General features: G+C 39.8%; 1 protein-coding gene across 2 annotated transcripts in view; it reads left to right on the top strand.

Annotated features, from left to right (window-relative positions):
* Positions 1-19781, top strand: part of wdfy2 (WD repeat and FYVE domain containing 2) — a 62799-nt gene that overhangs the window by 18874 nt on the left and 24144 nt on the right. The window contains exons 2-3 of one of the 2 annotated variants that reach the window (XM_062984520.1): positions 7498-7598; positions 17574-17641. In XM_062984520.1, coding sequence (XP_062840590.1) covers positions 7573-7598; positions 17574-17641 — 94 coding nt within the window. In that variant the 5' untranslated portion in view covers positions 7498-7572. The remainder of the gene's footprint in view (positions 1-7497; positions 7599-17573; positions 17642-19781) is intronic. The other variant, XM_003215330.4, reaches the window with a different exon arrangement.

Genomic DNA, 19781 nt, shown 5'->3' with positions numbered 1-19781 from the left:
GCACAGCCCCAGACTGGGTTACCCAGGCACCTGATGGAACAACGAAAGATTGAGAGAAGTTAAGAGACAAATGTGGTTCAAGCAGTTGGTTGTTATGGCACTGACTGTCGCAAAAGATTACAGAGTGGAAGAAGAAGGAAAGTCTCAAGACAGATCTAGATCAAATATTACAATGTAAAACTGAGAAAGGGAAAGGAATTATGGGATTCATATATAACAAACCAATATAATTAGAGACCCACCCTGTTAGAAAGAGGAAATAAAACTTAAAACTGTGGATAAATTCAATAAAAAAACTTAAACATTTAAAGATCAAAGAAATGCAGCAGAAAATACTGATGAAATGGTATAGGACGCCCCCCCCCCCCCAATCAAATAGCCCATATTACAAAAAGAACGTCTAAAAGCTGTTGGCATGAATGTGGGGAAACTGGAACATTTATCCGTATGTGGTGGGACTGTTCCAAGGTATAAGAATTGTATAGGAAAATAAAGGGGGAAATGGATGAATTATTAGAGCAAAAAAATAGAGTGGAATAAGAAAAGTTTTTTACCCTTATGTTGGAAGGGGAAAGTGGCAATAAAGATTGAGATGAGACTACTAAATATATGCTAGCTATGGTCGCCCTGGCATGGAAAGAACATAAAAAATGGGATATGCAAAGATGGTATGGATGACTAGCAGACTACATGCTTCAAGATTACATAATAGATAGGAAAAATAAATATACTAATGGATACCTCAGGGGGGAAATGGGATTGGGAATGGGGAAAACTGATAGCCAAAGTAAAGGGCAACAGAATATATAAGGAATTGAACTGGAATATCCTTATGATCCAACCAATAGTATGAACGATAAAGGAAGTGTATGACTGTTCCCAGGGGACGGGAGTGAATGGAGAGGGAGAGAAGAGGGAAAAAAGTGGAAAAGGGATGGATACAAGTAGGGGATGGAGGCGATTACATATGACTATATATATATATATATATATACACATATACATATATATATATATACAGTAGAGTCACTTATCCAACACTCACTTATCCAACGCATTTTTGTAGTCAATGATTTCAAAACATCGTGATATTTTGGTGCTAAATTCATAAATCGCCTGGAGCATCGTGGATGGAGGGCGATTAATAAGTAATTAAATGATGATGATGATGATGATAAATACAGTAATTACAACATAACATTACTCCATATTGAACTACTTTTTCTGTCCAATTTTGTTGTATAACATGATGTTTTGGTGCTTAATTTGTAAAACCATAACCTAATTTGATGCTTAATAGGCTTTTCCTTAATCCCTCCTTATTATCCAACATATTCACTTATCCAACGTTCTGCCAGCCCGTTTATGTTGGATAAGTGAGACTGTACTGTATACACACACACACACACACGCACACCATATAAGTTGCTTATGTTATCTTCTAAATTTCCTCATGAGGAAAATTGGTTATATTCTACTCTAGTCGTTTGACCCAAATAAATAGACTTTAAAAAAAAAGTTTATCCAGGCCCCTCACTCCCCCGGCCATTGCTGAGGTGACAGGGAATCCTGAGCACCCAGCAGCACCAAGTCCTATTTCGTTCTGCTGGGCAGCCACCCTTATCATACCCTCCCGTTCTCTGTGTCGTGGTGGTCTCCTGGTGCAGCATGGTGCACTCATTGCCTGTGGTGACATCGGCTAGGGTGAGGAGAGAGGAGGGAGAAGCGGAACCGCCCCCTTCTCTGCCCCCTCTCTTCTCACCCTGCCTGGCTGGCATCACTGAAGGTGAAGGCTGACTGGTAGGAGCCAAGTTGTGGCCAGGCCACAGCACGGAGAACAGAAGAGGACAGTAAGTTCCCTCCTATTCTCTATACGTGCCCCAAACCCAGAAAACATGGACTGATGAAAACAGTTGGTTCCAGTTCCATCTCAGAACCCGCCAACTGTTTACATGGCCCCGAGTTCAGGGAATAGTCTGAATTCTGGGCCAGAACTTTGGAGTATCTCCTGACTTTGGTTAATGCAGGTCAAGGCTGCATTAGAATGGCCTTGCCTCGTGTTCCCACACATCAACCCTGTGGCATTTGGCCTCCACAGAGCTGATCTAGGGTCCTTTTTAAATGATCAGTGTAGATGTGACCTTTACTACCACTGTTAAATTACGGTAGTGCATGAACAGGATTCCAGATGATGTGTCAAGAGTCAGACGCCAATTAGCGAACAAAAATAGAGTTTATTCAGCAGATAAGCCAAAAAGTAATGTTAACACAGAAAAAACCTTGAAACACTTCACTATCAGTGCTTCAAGAGCAGTTCAAACAAAAATATAATTCAGCAACACAAGCAGGTAAAAACAAAGCTAAACAAACTTAGTGCAAACTGCACTTTCTGAGTCCAAGCCCTGCCAGCCGGCTCTGTAGTTTTCAAAGGAACAGTTCCCAAAAGAAAACACCAAATTGGTCAGGAAACAAACAAACAAACTAAGAATGCAGTAGACTGCTTCCACAATGTGGATAAAGCCGAAGGCTCCAAAAGGATGGTGAAAAGACGTCGTCCGGGATTCCAAGGTCAGGTCAGGAGATAACAGCGGTGTCCAAAGAGCAAGCCAGGAGTCAAAAGCCGATAGTAGTCATCAATCACAGGGCGAAGGCAGTAGCAAGGTCAAATTCCGATCCAAGGTCTGAAGAGGGTGCAGTCATCCAAAACAGGTCCACGATAAGACACAGCGAGAGTCAAGCTAGGTGATAACAGCAGATTCAAATCATAGTCCAAGTCCAGTCTTCATGGAAACACAGAGATCCCAATGGCGCCTCAGCAACACCTTGCCACACGCAAAGTGCAGTGGCCAAACATTCCCATTTTATTCCCCTTCCTCCTGGGTGACCAAACACTCACACCCAAACACCAGGTGTCCCAAATCTACTCAGAGTCTGAGCTCCACACAGCTAGAGCTCGTGGATCTGGAGTACCTAGCAATTCGTCGGAGTCCCAATCATCCTGCCCACACTTAGCCCCATGAACACTTAAAGAACCATCCTCCCTTCTCCAAGCATCCCAATTGGGATCAGCTCCTGCAGAAACCCCAGGTTCAGAAGTATCCATAGACCCCAAATCCCCAGACATCTCCGGTGGCTGTGCCCATTCAGTGCCCGCTTCCCCAGCCACCACCTGTTCCTCAGCATCCATCTCCCCATCTGAATCTTCCTCAGAAGATCCTCCATATAGCTCTCTAAGTCGCTTCCTGCGCAACTCCTCCAGTGAACCCTCATCACGAGGGTTTTTTCTTCCTCTTCGAATTCCATCCCCATCAACCATAATCCCCAAAGGCGCAGTCACAACATGATGCCTCACAGTGCAATGTAATATTGGATTATAATATTACTGTGGTGGCAGTCCGTAGGCCTCTGTTTCTTCATATGCTTGCTTAGCCTCCCTCCATCACAGCTGTGGTCTGTGTTGATCATTCATGGCTGGCTATTGTTTCTTCTTTAGGCAACTTTTTTCACTTCCCTCATTCGTACCAGTGTACTCTACTTATTCCATTTCACTTTCCCAAGCAAGCTGACTCCTTTCAAGTGCCTCCCTTGCTCTTCTGCCAGAAATCCACTGACACCAGCAGACTGTGTGAAAGAAGGGAAGCATTGCTAGAGGCAGGGGCGAATGCTAAATATGAGTGACAAGTCTTTCTAAGCCTCACCCCCGCTGCAACAGCAGCCAAATGTTCATGCATTGACTTGTGTATCAAGATTGTAAATCATGTGCAATAGACAGCTTTTTGCCTTTAAGCCTGTAAGGCTAGAGCGTCATTGCTAGACCATCTTCAGAATGCCTGCTTGCCTGCCTCTCTGAATGTAGTGGCATGTCTATGAGAATGAGTCAGATACAGGTTGACAACTGATTTAAACTCTCCCAACAACTTTTGTTGATACTGATTACTCATGGGATCACTCTCATGCTTCATTTACTATTTCATGCTGGGATTTGCCTGTTACTTGAATAACTGAATGAAATGATAGTGATCCATTCCTCTCTCCCTGTTGTTTCTCAATGCTCAGGAATTCATTGAGGGGACAGATCTTTGAGTCTTGCATACTGAAGAGAAATTGAGAGCTTCCACCCCACCCTAGGGACCAAAGGACTTATTAAATAGTCATAGAGTTGGAAGAGGCCACAAGGGCCATCCAGTCCAATGTTCTGTCATGCAACAATGCACACAGCTATCGTGTCCCATCTTAACCTTCTCTTCCCCACAGTAAACATATACCCAGCTCCCTATTGCTCTTCATAGAGCTTGGCTTCCAACTCTTTGGTCATTAGAATTGCCCTTCTCTGGACACATTCCAGTTTGTCAATATCCTTCTTGAATTGTGGTGCTTAAAACTGGGCACAGTGTTATTCCAGGTGAGGTCTGACCAATGCAGAAGAGACGGCAAAGGGGTGTCTCACACCACATCCTATATCCATGCTGATAAAGTATTTATAGTTGCTGCTGGTTACCTGGCACATCCATTTTGCGGTTTCTTTGAAGCAGATAACAAAGCTGTTGGGATCTCAGCAGAATAGTGCTAAGCTGCCAGGCCTAATCGGGTATATATGTTTACTACTTAGACATAGAAGGAGCTTAGAGCAGCAAAATCCATAGTTGATGTATAACAAATGACTCTAAATAATGCACCATCTTTGATGTTTAGAAATAGAAATATTGCATTCAGTCCTTTTTAGCTTGATATTACACTGCCTGGTAGGCTTCTCTCACCTTTTTTTTTTGTCAGGTCTGCTGAAAACAAACTTTTAATTTATAAAAAAAAGAGGATCTATTTTCCATTTATCCATAGAAATAACAAAACATTGTGGCAGAAATGAACATAATCTGAGTACATTGTGAAATGAAGTCTGTTGCACAATTTGGAATTTGAAGTTCACTTGTGAGAAAGAAGAGAGGTTTCAAAAATTACAGAAAAGAAGGAAGGAACAAGCAGAGAAAATGGAATCTGGAATTAATCAGAAAACATAACAAATAAAAAAGGAAAGAAAGCCTGCTCCGAGGACATTATTTCACAATATGCTATAAAAGGAACAGCTCTTCAGATATTTGCATCTTCAGAATTCCTCCAACACATTCAGTACTAAGGAATTGTGAGAAATGTAGTCCAAAAACATCTTGAGTGCCAAAGTTTCCTCCCTCCCTTGTGGCTGAGAGAACATCACTGTTGTTGGAAAACAGTGCTTTAAAGTAAAAACCTCCTGCAGATAATAAAAACGCATAGCTGCTTTGCTATATCTTAAGCACATTGAAAGTGAGCATAAACTATGCTTGGTCTACTTGCTGATGGCTGTCATGTAGATGTGATTGTGAGAAGAGGACCTTCTTTTTGTTTTTAGGAGATGTTGCAGACCAGATTCCTCATGCCAGAACCATGTTTTAGAACCTAGACACACCTTTGTCCCCTTTCACACAGCTGTATAAAACCCTACATTATCTGCTTTGAACTGAATTATGTGGCAGTGTGGACTCAGATAACCCAGTTCAAAGCAGATATTATGGGATTATCTGCCTTGATATTCTGGGTTATATGAATGTGTGGAAGGGCCCGCTGTTGTGACCACACTTTATTCTGTTTTCTGCTCAACTTTTCTGGATTTTTAGGAAGTACATTGCAATGTCATCTCATTTCTCATTCATAATTCAAACTGTAATGATATTTTAATTATCTATGGAAAAATAGATAACACTTACATCTTGGAAGGTTATTGTCTTTGGTTTTGGATGCAAACCGATTTTAGGTTCAGAATGTTCTGCACTACATCTGACTATGACAATTTGGTCTAAAACGCCTGAGAACGTCTAACTAAATGTTTTGGGGAGTTGTAATCCAAAAAAGTAATATTTTCAAGCTCTGACTGGCCTGGAAAAAGTCTACTGAAAACTGATGATTAGCCCATTGCAGCCCCTTGTGTGCCCCCCCCCCCCATCAACCTGCCTTGCCAAGCTGTTGCTCAGGTAAACTATTGTTGAGTCTTAAATCAAAGCATATGCACTTAATGGAGAGAATTCCTAATGAAGGGTCAGCCAGGGTCGGCTGAACTTTACCAAAGCCTCTGTGTTGGTTATATTAGGGATCCTTGCTTATCCAAGGTTTGTTTTATAATAGAGATGGTAGCTATCTAGTCGTTGCTCAGCTGCAATTTCCATAAATCCAAGGCAGTTTAGCCACTGGTGCGAGATACTGGGAGATGCAGTCCAACAACTTCAAGAAGGCTCCTCTTTGCTCATCCTTGCTTTATGCTTTGATTGCAGCAGCAAAGGCTGTACATGCGGCTGGGATTTACAGTACTGTTAATCCTGGTTTTACGGGCATGTGCATAGAGTAAATGCTTGTCACAGGTGTCATGCTCTATGTTTTTGGATTTCTATATACCGCACTTTGCTCGGACACCTATAAGTACAGCTATGTGAGAAAACAAGCAAAGAACCACTTGCTTATCAAAACAAGGCACAATTTCAATGGTTTCTGTAGTTTTCTCCATTCTGGGAGAAGTGCAGAATATATATTTAAATTAATAGTATGTAAGTATCTTGTTTTTTCTTACCCCTTTCTGTCAAATCCAGGGCATGTTTTTTATGAGTGTATTGGCAATTTTCTTCTGACCTTCCCTCCTTAAATATATCTTACCTTTTAAATCTTTTCCCATCTGGCCCTGGATTAATTGAAGCTTTGGTTTGTTAAATCCTTCCGCTGCTTGGACTCGCTCTGTACTTCGCTTGCTCCTTAGGTAATCTACAGGATGCTTATATAAAATTGTGCATCGGTTCATATTCTTCTTTCCTGAGCATGCTGTGGCACCACGAAACCCACTTCTGCTTCGTCTTCCATAAAAGGAGGCGGCTCCTACCAGAATTCGGCCCCCCAATGTTCGAAAGATGTTGAGCTCTTCTCCTTGTTTACAAAGTTACCAGAGAAACCTCAAGACAGAACTGAGGCCCCTTCTACACAGCTGTATAAAATCCAGATTATCTGCTTTGAATGAAGTAGATTATATGGCAGTGTAGACTCAGATAATCAATTTCTAAGCAGATAATATGGATTGCTATTCTAGATTACATGGCAGTGTAGAAGGGCCCTGAGATAGCCACCAGGAATTATCTTAGGATGCTTCTACACTGTAGAATTAATGCAGTTTGATACCACTTTAACTGCTATGGCTCACTGCTATAGAATATTCGGATTTGTGGTATGCTGGAGTACCAGCTGGCTTTGCCAGAGAAGACTAAAGACCTTGTAAAACTGCAACTCCCATGATACCATAGCATTGAGCCATGACAGTTAATGTGGATTCTGACTTCATTCATTCTACAATGTGGACACACCCTTAGTTACTGATATTTCAATTCCTGGGACTTCTCAGTGATGTTGAGAATCTAATCCACCTGCTATTAACCTTATAGGACAACCACACATGATTGAGGCAGTTTTCACCCCTGTGGTCTTTTGCAGGCTGAACTGGTGTGTCTGGGTGTACTGGGAGAGACAGCACATTACACCCAGCCACTGTATGGGCTGCTTTTTCAGATGAAAACTGGCATGGAGTGCTGCAGGTAGGAAAGATAAACCTCCTCATTTTGTGGTGATGCTGTGACATTTGGAAATTGAATATTTCTCAAAATGTTTTTGATAGGCAGAGAGAGGCCTTCTGGTGTTCTGGCATGCTTAACACACATTTCTTGCGTAGTGTTGATACAATTGGTCCACCCATCCACAGTCTCTGTCATTTCAGCTGCTCAACAGTGCATGTGAATGTCCTTTTATGTTATTCACCTGCATTCCTGTGAGAAATTAGGTAAAACTGCAAGTTTCAAAAGCCTTGTGACAATAGCGTTCCAATCTGCTTTGTGTCTTTGTTCCCCTTGCAGGAGCCAAGTTGTTTGTACTTCAAACAGAGATTTATGTTGCAAGTTATATAACAGGTTTCATTGAGTTCTCAAAGTACCGAGTAGAAATACTGCATTCATCTGTTGGGAAACGGGTATAAGGTTTCGAAGTTAGAACTGATGGAGTTGCATGTTCATAGAATCATAAAGTTGGAAAGGGCTTCATTGGCTTTCAGGTCCAACTCTCTTCCCATTGCAGGCTCCCCAGCTAAAGCATCTGTCACTGTCTAGGTTCATTTTGAAGACAGCCAGAGAAGGAGACTCCATCTCCTCTCAGTTGGTTGTATTGTCAGACTGTCCTTATCATCAAAAAGTCCCTTCTAATCCAAATATATTCCTCTGTAACATTAAATGTTTAGACGTTGTTCTGCCTTTGCGGGAAACAGAGAATATGCCTGCCCACTCCTTTAGGTATTTAAAGAGTACAATCATGTCTTCTCTTCACCAAGCTGGACATTCTCAGCTTCCTCAACCTTTACTCATTTACTTACTCATATATCTTTTAACCATGCCTCTTATCAGGCTTATTGCCCTTCTCTGAACCCACTCTATCTTGTTTATATCCTTAACATTTTATCTCTTTTGTGAAATTAAAAATTGTTTGGGTCAACATAGAGCTATCCAAAGCAGATCAAGGAGCCATTGTGATCAATTCAGCTATATTATATATGATTGTTCTCTTATGACTCTTTCAACCCAATAAGCCTGACTAGTGGAAATTGCAACAGAAGTCTCCATGGACCTCTTTCTTCTGTCCTTGTTTAGGAAGGACTGCTTATAGAGAATGAGGCTTACTTTGCATCCTGTTTTCATGCCTCGTGTTGCACTCACCCAGCACCACACCAGAGTCCAGTAGTACTAACAAAAGTTTATTAAGAATAGCATGTACAAAAGGAAAAAGGGCATTTCCCAAAAGTGCAGTAGAGTAGAAAATACAAATTAACAGCAGTCCAAAAATGGAAAAGTACATGAGGTCAAGAGAGCCAAAATCCACAGCAGTTATTCAAACATAAATCCATAAGCATGAAACAGGAACTTTTTCCAAAGCAAACCCTTCAAGGAACAAAGGCAAAGACAGGAAACTTGAATCATGAACTTGAAAGCCAAGACAGGAATACCATCCTTATGGCAACGTTGTCTTCTCTGAGAGGCACAGAATAAACACCTGACCAAGAGGTCTTGAGATCATGCCAAACACATCTGGGCCTCAAGGACTTCTCACAGATTCTCTCAGAATGTCTAGTTAGTCTATTTTTCACTCCCTCCATTCTCAGATCTAATCTAGCTTCTTGGGAAAATGCCCCATCGGCCGAAGGCCATTTCACAAGGGAACTGAAATCTTCACTTTCTGTTGCCTGGGAACAAGCACAGGAATCCCAAACAGTGACCTTCTCTGACTGCAATTCAGTCTGCAATTTTCTCTGATCAGTAGCAGACTCTTCACTTTGAAACCCATCAATACCCTCCTCCTCTGAGAAATCCTCTGCCACTTGCTGAGCAACAACACCTTGTTGGTACCACCTCCCTTTCATACCATCTTGGAAATTTACCTTTGATTAATTAAAATTTCTCTATTTTTCAAGATGGACAGGTATTTAACTTACCGTATCCATCTCCATTCAGATCTTAACTGGGGTTTTTTGGGGGGGTTTTGCGGAAGGCATTATTATGCCAACAATGCAGACTTAATGAACTATCCTAGAGGAGGACTGTTTCCTTTGTTTCTGTCAACAGTATCTCATCCAAAAGTGGAGCAGAAAGAAGAGGACCTATGCATGAATGCCAGGGATGGGCAGAACCATGCGGAATAAGGATGAGGCATCCTTGGCACACCAGATGTTTTGTACCACAAGTCTTGCAGGTGTATTTACTTGTTGGCAGAGGAGTGTGGATGCTGATATTCCGAACATCTGGAGAGCCAAAACTTCATTACCCTAATATAATAGGTGTGATCCTGAAAGTATTTTTCATACTGTAGCAAGAACAAACTAGATGGAGTAATAAAGGTGCTAATTTAGTGCTTTGTATTGCAAGGATTATACCTAGCCATTTTAAATCCTGTGTGTGAGCTTGCTGTCTTGAAAATTTTGAGAAAATGTGAGGCAGCTTGCTGACAGATAACGTTGCTGTGGTGGATTAGGAGACTCACTATTGCTTTAATGAAACAGGTTGTGGGAAGAATCAAATATTTATTTACCAGTATGGTGCAATTTCTTGCAACGTACTGTGAGCAGAATAGACTTCCAGACTTAATGATGTGGCTGCTGGTGTCACATCCAAGTTTCCATTTACTCGATAACCTAGCATCTATAAATAAAACATTACCCCTTTCACTTACCAATCTGCCCAAGTGGTTGTACTGAAGGCAACGAATCAGGTTTGCTGACTTTCTGTAGTGTTTATTGCTTTTGCTAATGTATGACTTTACCTTTGTGTTAGGATAATTCCCCTGCAATGTCAGATGGTCTCTGTATTGCTTCAGAATATCTAGCACAGGATGCAAAAGGAAAATTGGAGAAACAGTTAAATTTCATCACAGTATAAAGAAAAAAAATGTACAAGTTGAGAAAGGGCAGAGTTGGTGTGACACATAAATGAGACATTTGGGGTCAGTTGTGCTTCTTTCAAACTATTTATCTAACATCTGACAGGCAAGTTTACTGCTCTTTGATTACAGTTCCTACTTTTTATTTCCAACCGTGGATGTGTTGTCTTGTGTAGTGAGTATATTAGCAACCGCTTGCTTATTGGCTTATAGCAGAATTGTATAACGTCCAACCACCATACCTGCAATACCATTTTCCATGGTTTCACCTACCTACATCTGATAAAATATGCTCTCTCTAAAAAATTTCTTGGTTCTCCTGGTGATTCTATGATATGCTGTGGACAGAATTTATCATAGACTGTCCTGGAGGACATAGAGAGATATAATCTCTAGGAATTTCCATGTTTTTCCACGTGACTCATAACCTCTGTTAGGGGTTGTTCATTTCAATAGGGTTTGCTCTTATCCACAATTTCCTGGTTTCATTGTAAGTTTAGGAACATATCCCATGTGGATAGAAGAGTTGTCCTGTATAGTTAATGGTTTGGACATTTGTAAGAAAAAAGCACTCAAGTGGCATGCGGAGAAAGCTTCAGATTATTTCATGGAGTGGGAATCACACAATTCTCCAGATATTGCTGGACTGCCGCAGCTCTGGCTAGCATAATCAGTAATAAAGGATTCTGGAAGCTGCAGTGCAGCAATTCCTGGATGGCTAAATTATAGCTATAATATTAGAGCAACTTGCATGCCATATCCAAGTCTGCTCTTTTACTTTCTTCAAACATTATCATAGAATCATGGAGTTGGAAGAGACCTCACAGGCCATCCAGTCCAACCCCTGCCAAGAAGCAGGAAAATTGCATTCAAAGCACCCTCAACAGATGGCCATCCAGCTTCTGTTTAAAAGCCTCCAAATAAAGGGCTTCCACCACACTCCAAGGCAGAGAGTAGTCTCCAGGGCAGCAGAAAACAAGCTTGCTCCCTCCTCCCTATGACTTCCCCTCACATATTTATACACGGCCCTCATCATGTCTCCTCTCAGCCTCTCTTCTGCAGGTTAAACATGCCCAGCTCTTTAGGCTACTCCTCATAGGGCTTGTTCTCCAGATCCTTGATCATTTTAGTTGCCCTCCTCTGGACACATTCAAGCTTGTCAACATCTCCCCTCAATTGCGGTGCCCAGAATTAGACACAGTGTGATTCCAGGTGTGGTCTGACCAAGGCAAAATAGAGGGGTAGCATGACATTATGAACCATCTGAGTTGTCTTATGAGCATGCTGTGTATTACAAATCATAACTTGGTGCTAAAGGATTGATATATAAGCAGAAACATACTTTCCTGAATCAGTAACTTCTTTGAACTGGCTTTTATCATTTCTTGTCTGGAAAACAAAGAGAAGATCTAATTATGAGAGTGGGGTAAAAATGAATTAAAGTGTAAAAGAAAACCAGTGTTTTGGTATCTATTACTTTCATCAGTTAAAAGGAAACAAAATATACGTCAGTGTTTCTGATTGCTGAAGCTTCAAATCTGATAGCCTCTGGTGAGTCAGTTTCTCTGTGAAAAGATCATCCAGTTCGTTGATAACAGCTAGATCTGGGCCAGGAATCAATTGCCACACCATTTACTCTGTCAGGAGTACAATTCCATACGTATAAACTTAAGATCTGGCCAAAATTGTACTTGTTGGGATACTGAATGATAATCTAGAAAGAATGTTACGATATGTGTATAAGCTCAGAGGTGGAAGGAAACAGTTATTCCAATGCAAGAATGATTAATGAAGACATGAACTAGCTAAGATGGACAAATGGGAGAAGTTGACCATGCTGATTAAGGAGAAATCTTTGACCATCTTTAAGAAAGATTGGACCTATTCATTACTTCTTCAGGACAATGACAGGGGTAATTATTAACTGTCGAATTCATGAATTAGTAATGTGTTGCCTTAAATAGAAGTATGATTACACTATTGTTTAAAGCAGTGGTTCTCAACCTGGGGTCCCCAGATATTTTTGGCCTACAACTCCCAGAAATCCCAGCCAGTTTACCAGCTGTTAGAATTTCTGGGAGTTGAAGGTCAAAAACTTCTGGGGACCTCAGCTTGAGAACCACTGATTTAAAGGGAATAGATTAATAAGAGATAACAGCCATCAGAGAGAAGTGGAAAGTTCGTAGTTTTTTTTTAATATAGTTGTTTAGTTCTCGCATTTGTAGTTTATAGTATGTCATTGTATAGTCCTGGCAGTTTTATTTATCCAAATTGTCCATTTGTTTGTTTTATTTTGTGTTTTTCTTTTTTTTTTAAGAATAAATTTCCATTCATGGGTACGTATTTCCATTGGTATGCTGATTAAAAATCTTACACTCACTAATTAACATGGAACCAACTTTTCATATTCCCACACCAGTTTGCCTTATTTGAAACCATTTAATGCCTTGATTTCAGTATTTGTTGGGGTGGTATAAACTTCTTTGAAGAACAAGATGAACCCTAAATGAGTCTTGGCAAAACAGTGTTATGTAAAAGGAAATCCCCAGTGTTTTAACATCTTTTCACTCTTTCCACTACCTGTTGCGCTGTAAACCTATACTGAACTTCAGGAGCATTCAGTGTGGTCTGTACCATTTCTAAGACTCGGTTCTTCATCAATAGTTATAAACGTGCCTGGTTAGCCAGGTAGTGTCTAGTGCAGTGTTCCTTGGGTCATAAGCTACAGAACTTGCAGGTGGATCTTGAGATCTTCTTGGTGGATCCAATGGTGATGTCTCTTCTTTTTCACTGGAGTGGCAGCACAAGGTGGTAGTGCTGTGCCCCCTTTTTAAGAAACAGGCTCCTCTTTAAGAAACAGGCTTTGCTCCCTCTGTCCTTTATGTCATGCCAAAATTTTATTCAAATTCACACTCCCTGTAATAAACCTAGATGCATATAGCAAATGAAAATAAACATTGATATAGATCTATCCAGTTATGCCATGCCAATGTGACACTTCTGCTTTGCTTCATGTTATACTGGAAGTAGAACCAGTTGGTGGTTTTCTACTAATCTGGCAGGAAAGGGGTGGCTGGGGGACGTTTTACCCAGGATCCCTTCAAACCTGGCAACAGAGTTATAGAGGTAAAAAGTTGGATGCAAGAGGAAGAGTTTTAAAATAGGTCTCACAAAGCTGAATGAATTTGCCTTCGTGTTGTGTGAACCTGGAATAAAGGCGGCCATATCTTGTTCAGCTTATTCTTTCAGCTGTATGGTCTTGATCCTGCTGACGGAAGTGGAAAATATTAAATGAAAAATAATGCAATAAAATAGGACTAGGCTGCGTTTCTAGGTCAGCACTAGGTGAGGGGAAACAAGGGGAAGTCAGATAGAGGTAATTACAGTAGAATCTCACTTATCCAACATAAACGGGCCGGCAGAATGTTGGATAAGCAAATATGTTGGATAATAAGGAGGCATTAAGGAAAAGACTATTAAACATCAAATTAGGTTATGATTTTACAAATGAAGCACCAAAACATCATGTTAGACAACAAATTTGGCAGAAAAAGTAGTTCAATACGCAGTAATGCTATGTAGTAATTACTGTTTTTATGAATTTAACACCAAAATATCACGATATATTGAAAACATTGACTACAAAAATGCATTGGATAATCCAGAATGTTGGATAAGCGAGTGTTGGATAAGTGAGAGACTACTGTATAACAAGTATGTAATAGAGTTAGAGAATGAATATATTATATATTATGGGGAAGTGGTACATATCTGTATTATGTGTACTTGATTATCTAGTTTTCTTTTTACATTTTGCATGTCATTAAATCACTCGGTAAAAACTTTTTTAAAAAAATTAAAAATAGGACTAGGCTGTATTTCAGAAGAGGAAATTGCAAAAACTACATCTGAGAGTTCCTTGACTAAAGAAAGCCCTGTAAAATTCATGGGGTTTCAATAAGTTGACAGGCGACGTGAAGGCACAGACACACATGTGCACAGTATGATGCGTGAAACGTGTATTGGAGTTAATTAGATACAGTAGAATCTCACTTATCCAACATAAACGGACCAGCAGAACGTTGGATAAGCAAAAATGTTGGATAATGAGAGATTAAGGAAAGGCTTATTAAATGCCAAATTACGTTATGATTTTACAAATTAAGCAGCAAAAACATCATGTTTTACAACAAATAGACAGAAAAATCAGTCCAAAACATGGTAACGTTATGTAGTAATTACTGTATTTATGAATTTGGCACCAAAACATCGCAATATATTGAAAACATTGACTACGAAAACATTGGCTGCTAACAAACTGACTACAAATAAAGGTAGAATTGCATAAAATGAACTTACAGTAGCAACATTGTTGGAAATTAAATCCATAAAAAGCTCAGTCCTTGCTGTCTAGAGAAACAACTGTGGATCGGGGTGGGAGGCAAACTGCATTGGATAATCCAGAATGTTGGCTAAGCAGATGTTGGATAAGTGAGACTCTACTGTAGATCTATTTTACCATGGACAGGAACAGTTGAAACTGGGTAAGCACAGGGCCCTTCCAGGCAGACCCTATATCCCAGGATCTGATCCCAGGTTTTCTGCTTTAAACTGGATTTACTATATGAGTCCACACTTCCAGATAATCTGGGATAAACCGAAAACCTGGGATCAGATCCTGGGATATAGGGTCTGTCTGGAAGGGCCCTCAGTTGATTTGCAACTGAACTGCATAGGTCCAACAGATAAAAAATGCATATTATGCATATGTCAGTCTCCACAAAACCTAAGATGAACACTACACAGGGTATTTGTGCATGTGTGACAAATGGAGAAAGAAAGGAGGAGGATAAATATCTTGCACAAAATTATGATTCCCTCTTATGCATGGCCCTGAAACTAGCACATATTCCCCTTGTTTGAATCTGGCAAAAGCTGCTTTCCCTTAAATCCAGAGTTGTAAGTGAAGAAAGAAATACTCACTGCCAAATGCAGGTTATTTCTTAGTGGGGTTTGCTGAACCAGAACTAACATAAAGCACTCTGTATTCATGATCTGCCTCAAGCATTTGCAATTCTTCTAGCATGAAGCTCTCTCAATGCCGTACCTCCTGCTTACTCCTTCATATGAGAAAAAATACATTGGTTTATATTTAATGTTTGTTAAAAATGCCCTTTGTTTAGTTTTATCTACTAAATGTAAATCAGACATACAAATTAGATTGCAACAGACTTGGGACATCAAGAATATTCTGAAAAACCATATTCAGTGCATTTTTCATTCTATTTTCTAATTATTCAATATTTTTCTGTATATTTTTTCTCTCTACTGCCATGCTTTTATTATATTATATATTTAATAAAAAATAAGTACGCAAAAAGGAAGAATGTTTTAGAAAACCAGCACCTTTATTGAAAGAGTAAATGATTTATTTCAGCAAAAGATCTATGGTTTCCTACACAGCTCTTTAGATGCAAGATATGTTGACATGAATGACTTAGATGAAGGGTTAGAAGCCATGATAATCAAGTCTGCAGATGACACCAAATTTGGGAGCAATAGCTAATACGGCAGAAGATAGGAGCAGAATTCAAAACTATCTTAACAGATTAGAGAGATGGTCCGAAACTAACAAAATTAACTTCAACAGGGACAAATGCAAGATATTTCAATTAGGCAGAAAAAATGAAATGCAAGGATACAGAATGGTGGGTGCCTGACTCAACAGCAGTATGTGTGAAAAAGATATTGGAGTCCTCGTGGACAACAAGTTAAACATAAGCCTACAATGTGATGCAGCAGCAAAAAAAGCCAATGGGATTTTAGCGTGCATCAGTGGGAGTATAGCATCTAGATCCAGGGAAGTCGTGCAATCCCACTTTTCCGCCTTAGTCAGACTACACCTGGAATCACACTGTGTCCAATTCTGGGCACCGCAATTAAAGGGAGATGTTGGCAAGCTGGAAAGTGTCCAGAGGACGGCGACTAAAATGATTAAGGGTCTGGAGAACAAGCCCTATGAGGAGCGGCTTAAAGAGCTGGGCATGTTTAGCCTGGAGAAGAGAAGGCTGAGAGGAGACATGATAGCCATGTATAAATATGTGAGGGGAAGTCATAGGGCGGAGGGAGCAAGCTTGTTTTCTGCTGCCCTGCAGACTAGGACGCGGAACAATGGCGTCAAACTACAGGAAAGGAGGTTCCACCTGAACATTGGGAAGAACTTCCTCACAGTGAGAGCTGTTCAGCAGTGGAACTCTCTGCCCCGGAGTGTGATGGAGGCACTTTCCTTGGAGGCTTTTAAACAGAGGCCATCTGCTTTGAGTCCTATTTTCCTGCTTCTTGGCAGGGGGTTGGACTGGATGGCCCACGAGGTCTCTTTCAACTCTATGATTCTATCTACTGAAGAAGCAGGCTGAAATCTGTGTAAGCTTATGCTGAAAGAAATTAGTTGGTCTTGAAGGTGTATTCCTTCTTTTTACTCTATTCTGGAAGAAGACTGCATGTGGGTACCATTTAAGTCCAGTACAGAGTTTAGAAAATTAATTTTAGCATTTGCAACTTCCATGACTCCCCAGCGCATATGCCTTCTAAAATCTGTGTGTTTTCTGTACCTTTCTGTTTAGAAAAATGAATCTAATCTAGAGAAAGTACTGTATATATTCTGCAAAGTTACCATATCTTATACAGTACTATTTACAAGAATTAAGATAAGATTTCCAAGCAAAGCTTTGAATTTGATGATGATAAGCAAATATTTTAGTTGGTCTATATTGGACTATAGGGGAAAAAAACATTGACAGCATTTTACATGATGTAAAATTACATATGGCCTGCTGTAAATTTAGTTTGCTCAAATGTCAAATACATGTTAATTGGATAAGGATGTCAAGAAATTAGTAACAAGAAGTACTGCCATATATGTGTGTTTAGCTTAGCATTAGATTTGTTGCTACTTTTGAGCTTAGAGAGTGCTTTCTGTCCATGTAATTGAATTTGTTTTGGGCCAAATCTTTAGTTGAAGCCTTTGTGTCCACCTTTTTTGAAAAGGCCACTAATGGGTAAATGTTAAAGATGTTTTCCCCTCTGCTCCTTTTCAGAACGGTTCGTTTATGGCTGAAGAGGGACAATGGACAATACTGGCCAAGCATATACCATGCAATGCCATGTAAGTATTTGCAATGCATACTTTGTATGATTTCCCAGCAACCTACTTTCTTTTCTTCTCAGTTTTCCCCTCTACTTTTTGCAGTCCGTTGTGGGGAGACATTTGCCTAGCAGGCTTTGAAAAATGGTTCTTCCACTAATGCTGGTGGTATTTGAATCTGCTCCTACACATTTTGGTGTGGGTGTTAACGTAGCACAAAATGTCTGAGGTTCTCAAATACTTCAAGAGTATTGATTTGATTTGAAGGGAAAAAAGAACAATTTAAGTTTGTTTGTCATACTGTGAAGTTTACCTTCAGCAAAACTATAACTCCTGTCAGATAGCTTCAAAAAGGCTGTAATGTGGAGGTTTGGGTCACTTGATTTAAAAAAACAAAAAAAAAAAACAAAGAGCTGATCAACTAAAGTTTGGCTAGCCTTAATTTTATATAACTTGTATTGGTACATAAAAAACAGTACTATTAGAATTGGTGTTTAAGAATAATATTTGAAAGGTATGTAACGGTAGGATGGCTGCTACATTTCAGCAGAAAATTAAACTTGCAATTAAAAGGAATTTTATATCGAAGTCCATGAGATGCCTCTCACTCGCAAACCTGTTTAATGCATCTTCCCAAACTCTCCAAACTCTGAAATTCAGTAAGCAGATCATGTAGCCATATTTAAGGAGCACTATGGGAAAACCCAATTTAAAACTTCTTTTTAAAACTTGTCAAGATATCAGAATCCACTTTTTAAAAACTACTTTATAAAAAAGTTATGGAAATATTTGCAGTCCTGGAACCGCCCTGAAATATCACTGTATTTATTTTATAGACACCCCAGTGACCCTAGTCAGTTGGCAATTGGCATTATACAGCTGGTCAAAGAGACAAGGACAATTCTCAGTGTAGTATTTAATCTTCAAATAAGCTTTTTTTATGGCTCACAAAGCAATTCTGGAGCAATGATAACACAATGGGGTATCAGTTGTCAACATAGATATCATAATATTAATGATTAAAGGGATGAAGATATTTTAAAGATGCAAACAAGGAACTGTGAATTTTGCTTTTGTATCGGTATGTGCTTTTAGATGTACAATAATTAGATAATTCTAAAATAGTCCTCTAGACAATATTTCCCCCCACATCCATCAACATGACATGTAATTCTCCAAGCTCATACTCCACTTCATGAATTGACGGAAAGTCAGGGGTGGAAGAAGGCAATTTTGGGGAGGAATGAGCGGGGTCAGAAAATGGACTTGAATCAATAAATGACATTTTAGTGGGCAGGTTTTCATAGGCAATGCCAGAAATAAACTTAAGTGTGCATTATAAACAAGAACCATGAGACTCGCTAAGAAAAGCAAGTCAGTTGTGAAAATAAAGGTTTTGTTTATGCAAACTAGCAATGTAAACACAGTAACAGTGACTAGGAAGATGTTGTTATTGTCTGAGTGCATTGAAAACTACCATCACATTACCGTGATGTAATTTTTTCTGAAACAGTTGCGATGACATCAACAGCTTAACAAGCATATATCCGGTGAGAATGACTGCAGATTAGCATTTGCTGCCTGTATTAGGTTTAACTTTTTTCATGAAGGGTGCCAGAAATAGAAAACTTTTGTTGATTTGTTTTTGCAAAATAAAAATAAAAATCCCATGACTTTAATACTGATGATTGCATCTGCTTCAGTGCCAAAGACGGATATATAATGGATTGATGATGATAAATGGAAGCTCTTACGTGTGTCTGTGATCCAGAGTCACCTGCATAACAATAATATGCCACTCAAGTTTGCAGAACAAAAATACAAGAACTTTACGGATTCCAAGATATCAAAAGAAAAACAGTGGTCCCTCTGATCACTTACAGAAGTCCAGTCATAAACAGTGCTTTCTCAGTCCACAAATCTGCTTCAGAAAAGAATACAGTCCTGATTCTTCACCCTCTTTTCTCAGCAGCAAACAGGCCTCAAAATAGCAAGGCCTCTCTGAGTACACACTGCTCTCTTTACCAGCAGGACTCGGTCAGCACTGAAAAACGTGTCCAAACTGGTTCTGCAACAGCAGAACAGAAACAGTATCAAATCATTCCCCAGATCTTTGCAGGCTCAGCCAATCGGCTTCATGCACTTCATTTTCCAGTTAACA

Source organism: Anolis carolinensis, chromosome 1, assembly GCF_035594765.1.
Source record: "Anolis carolinensis isolate JA03-04 chromosome 1, rAnoCar3.1.pri, whole genome shotgun sequence".
NCBI lineage: Eukaryota > Metazoa > Chordata > Lepidosauria > Squamata > Dactyloidae > Anolis > Anolis carolinensis.
Note: the sequence above shows the minus strand (reverse complement) of the source record. Positions and strands in the feature narration are given on the sequence as shown.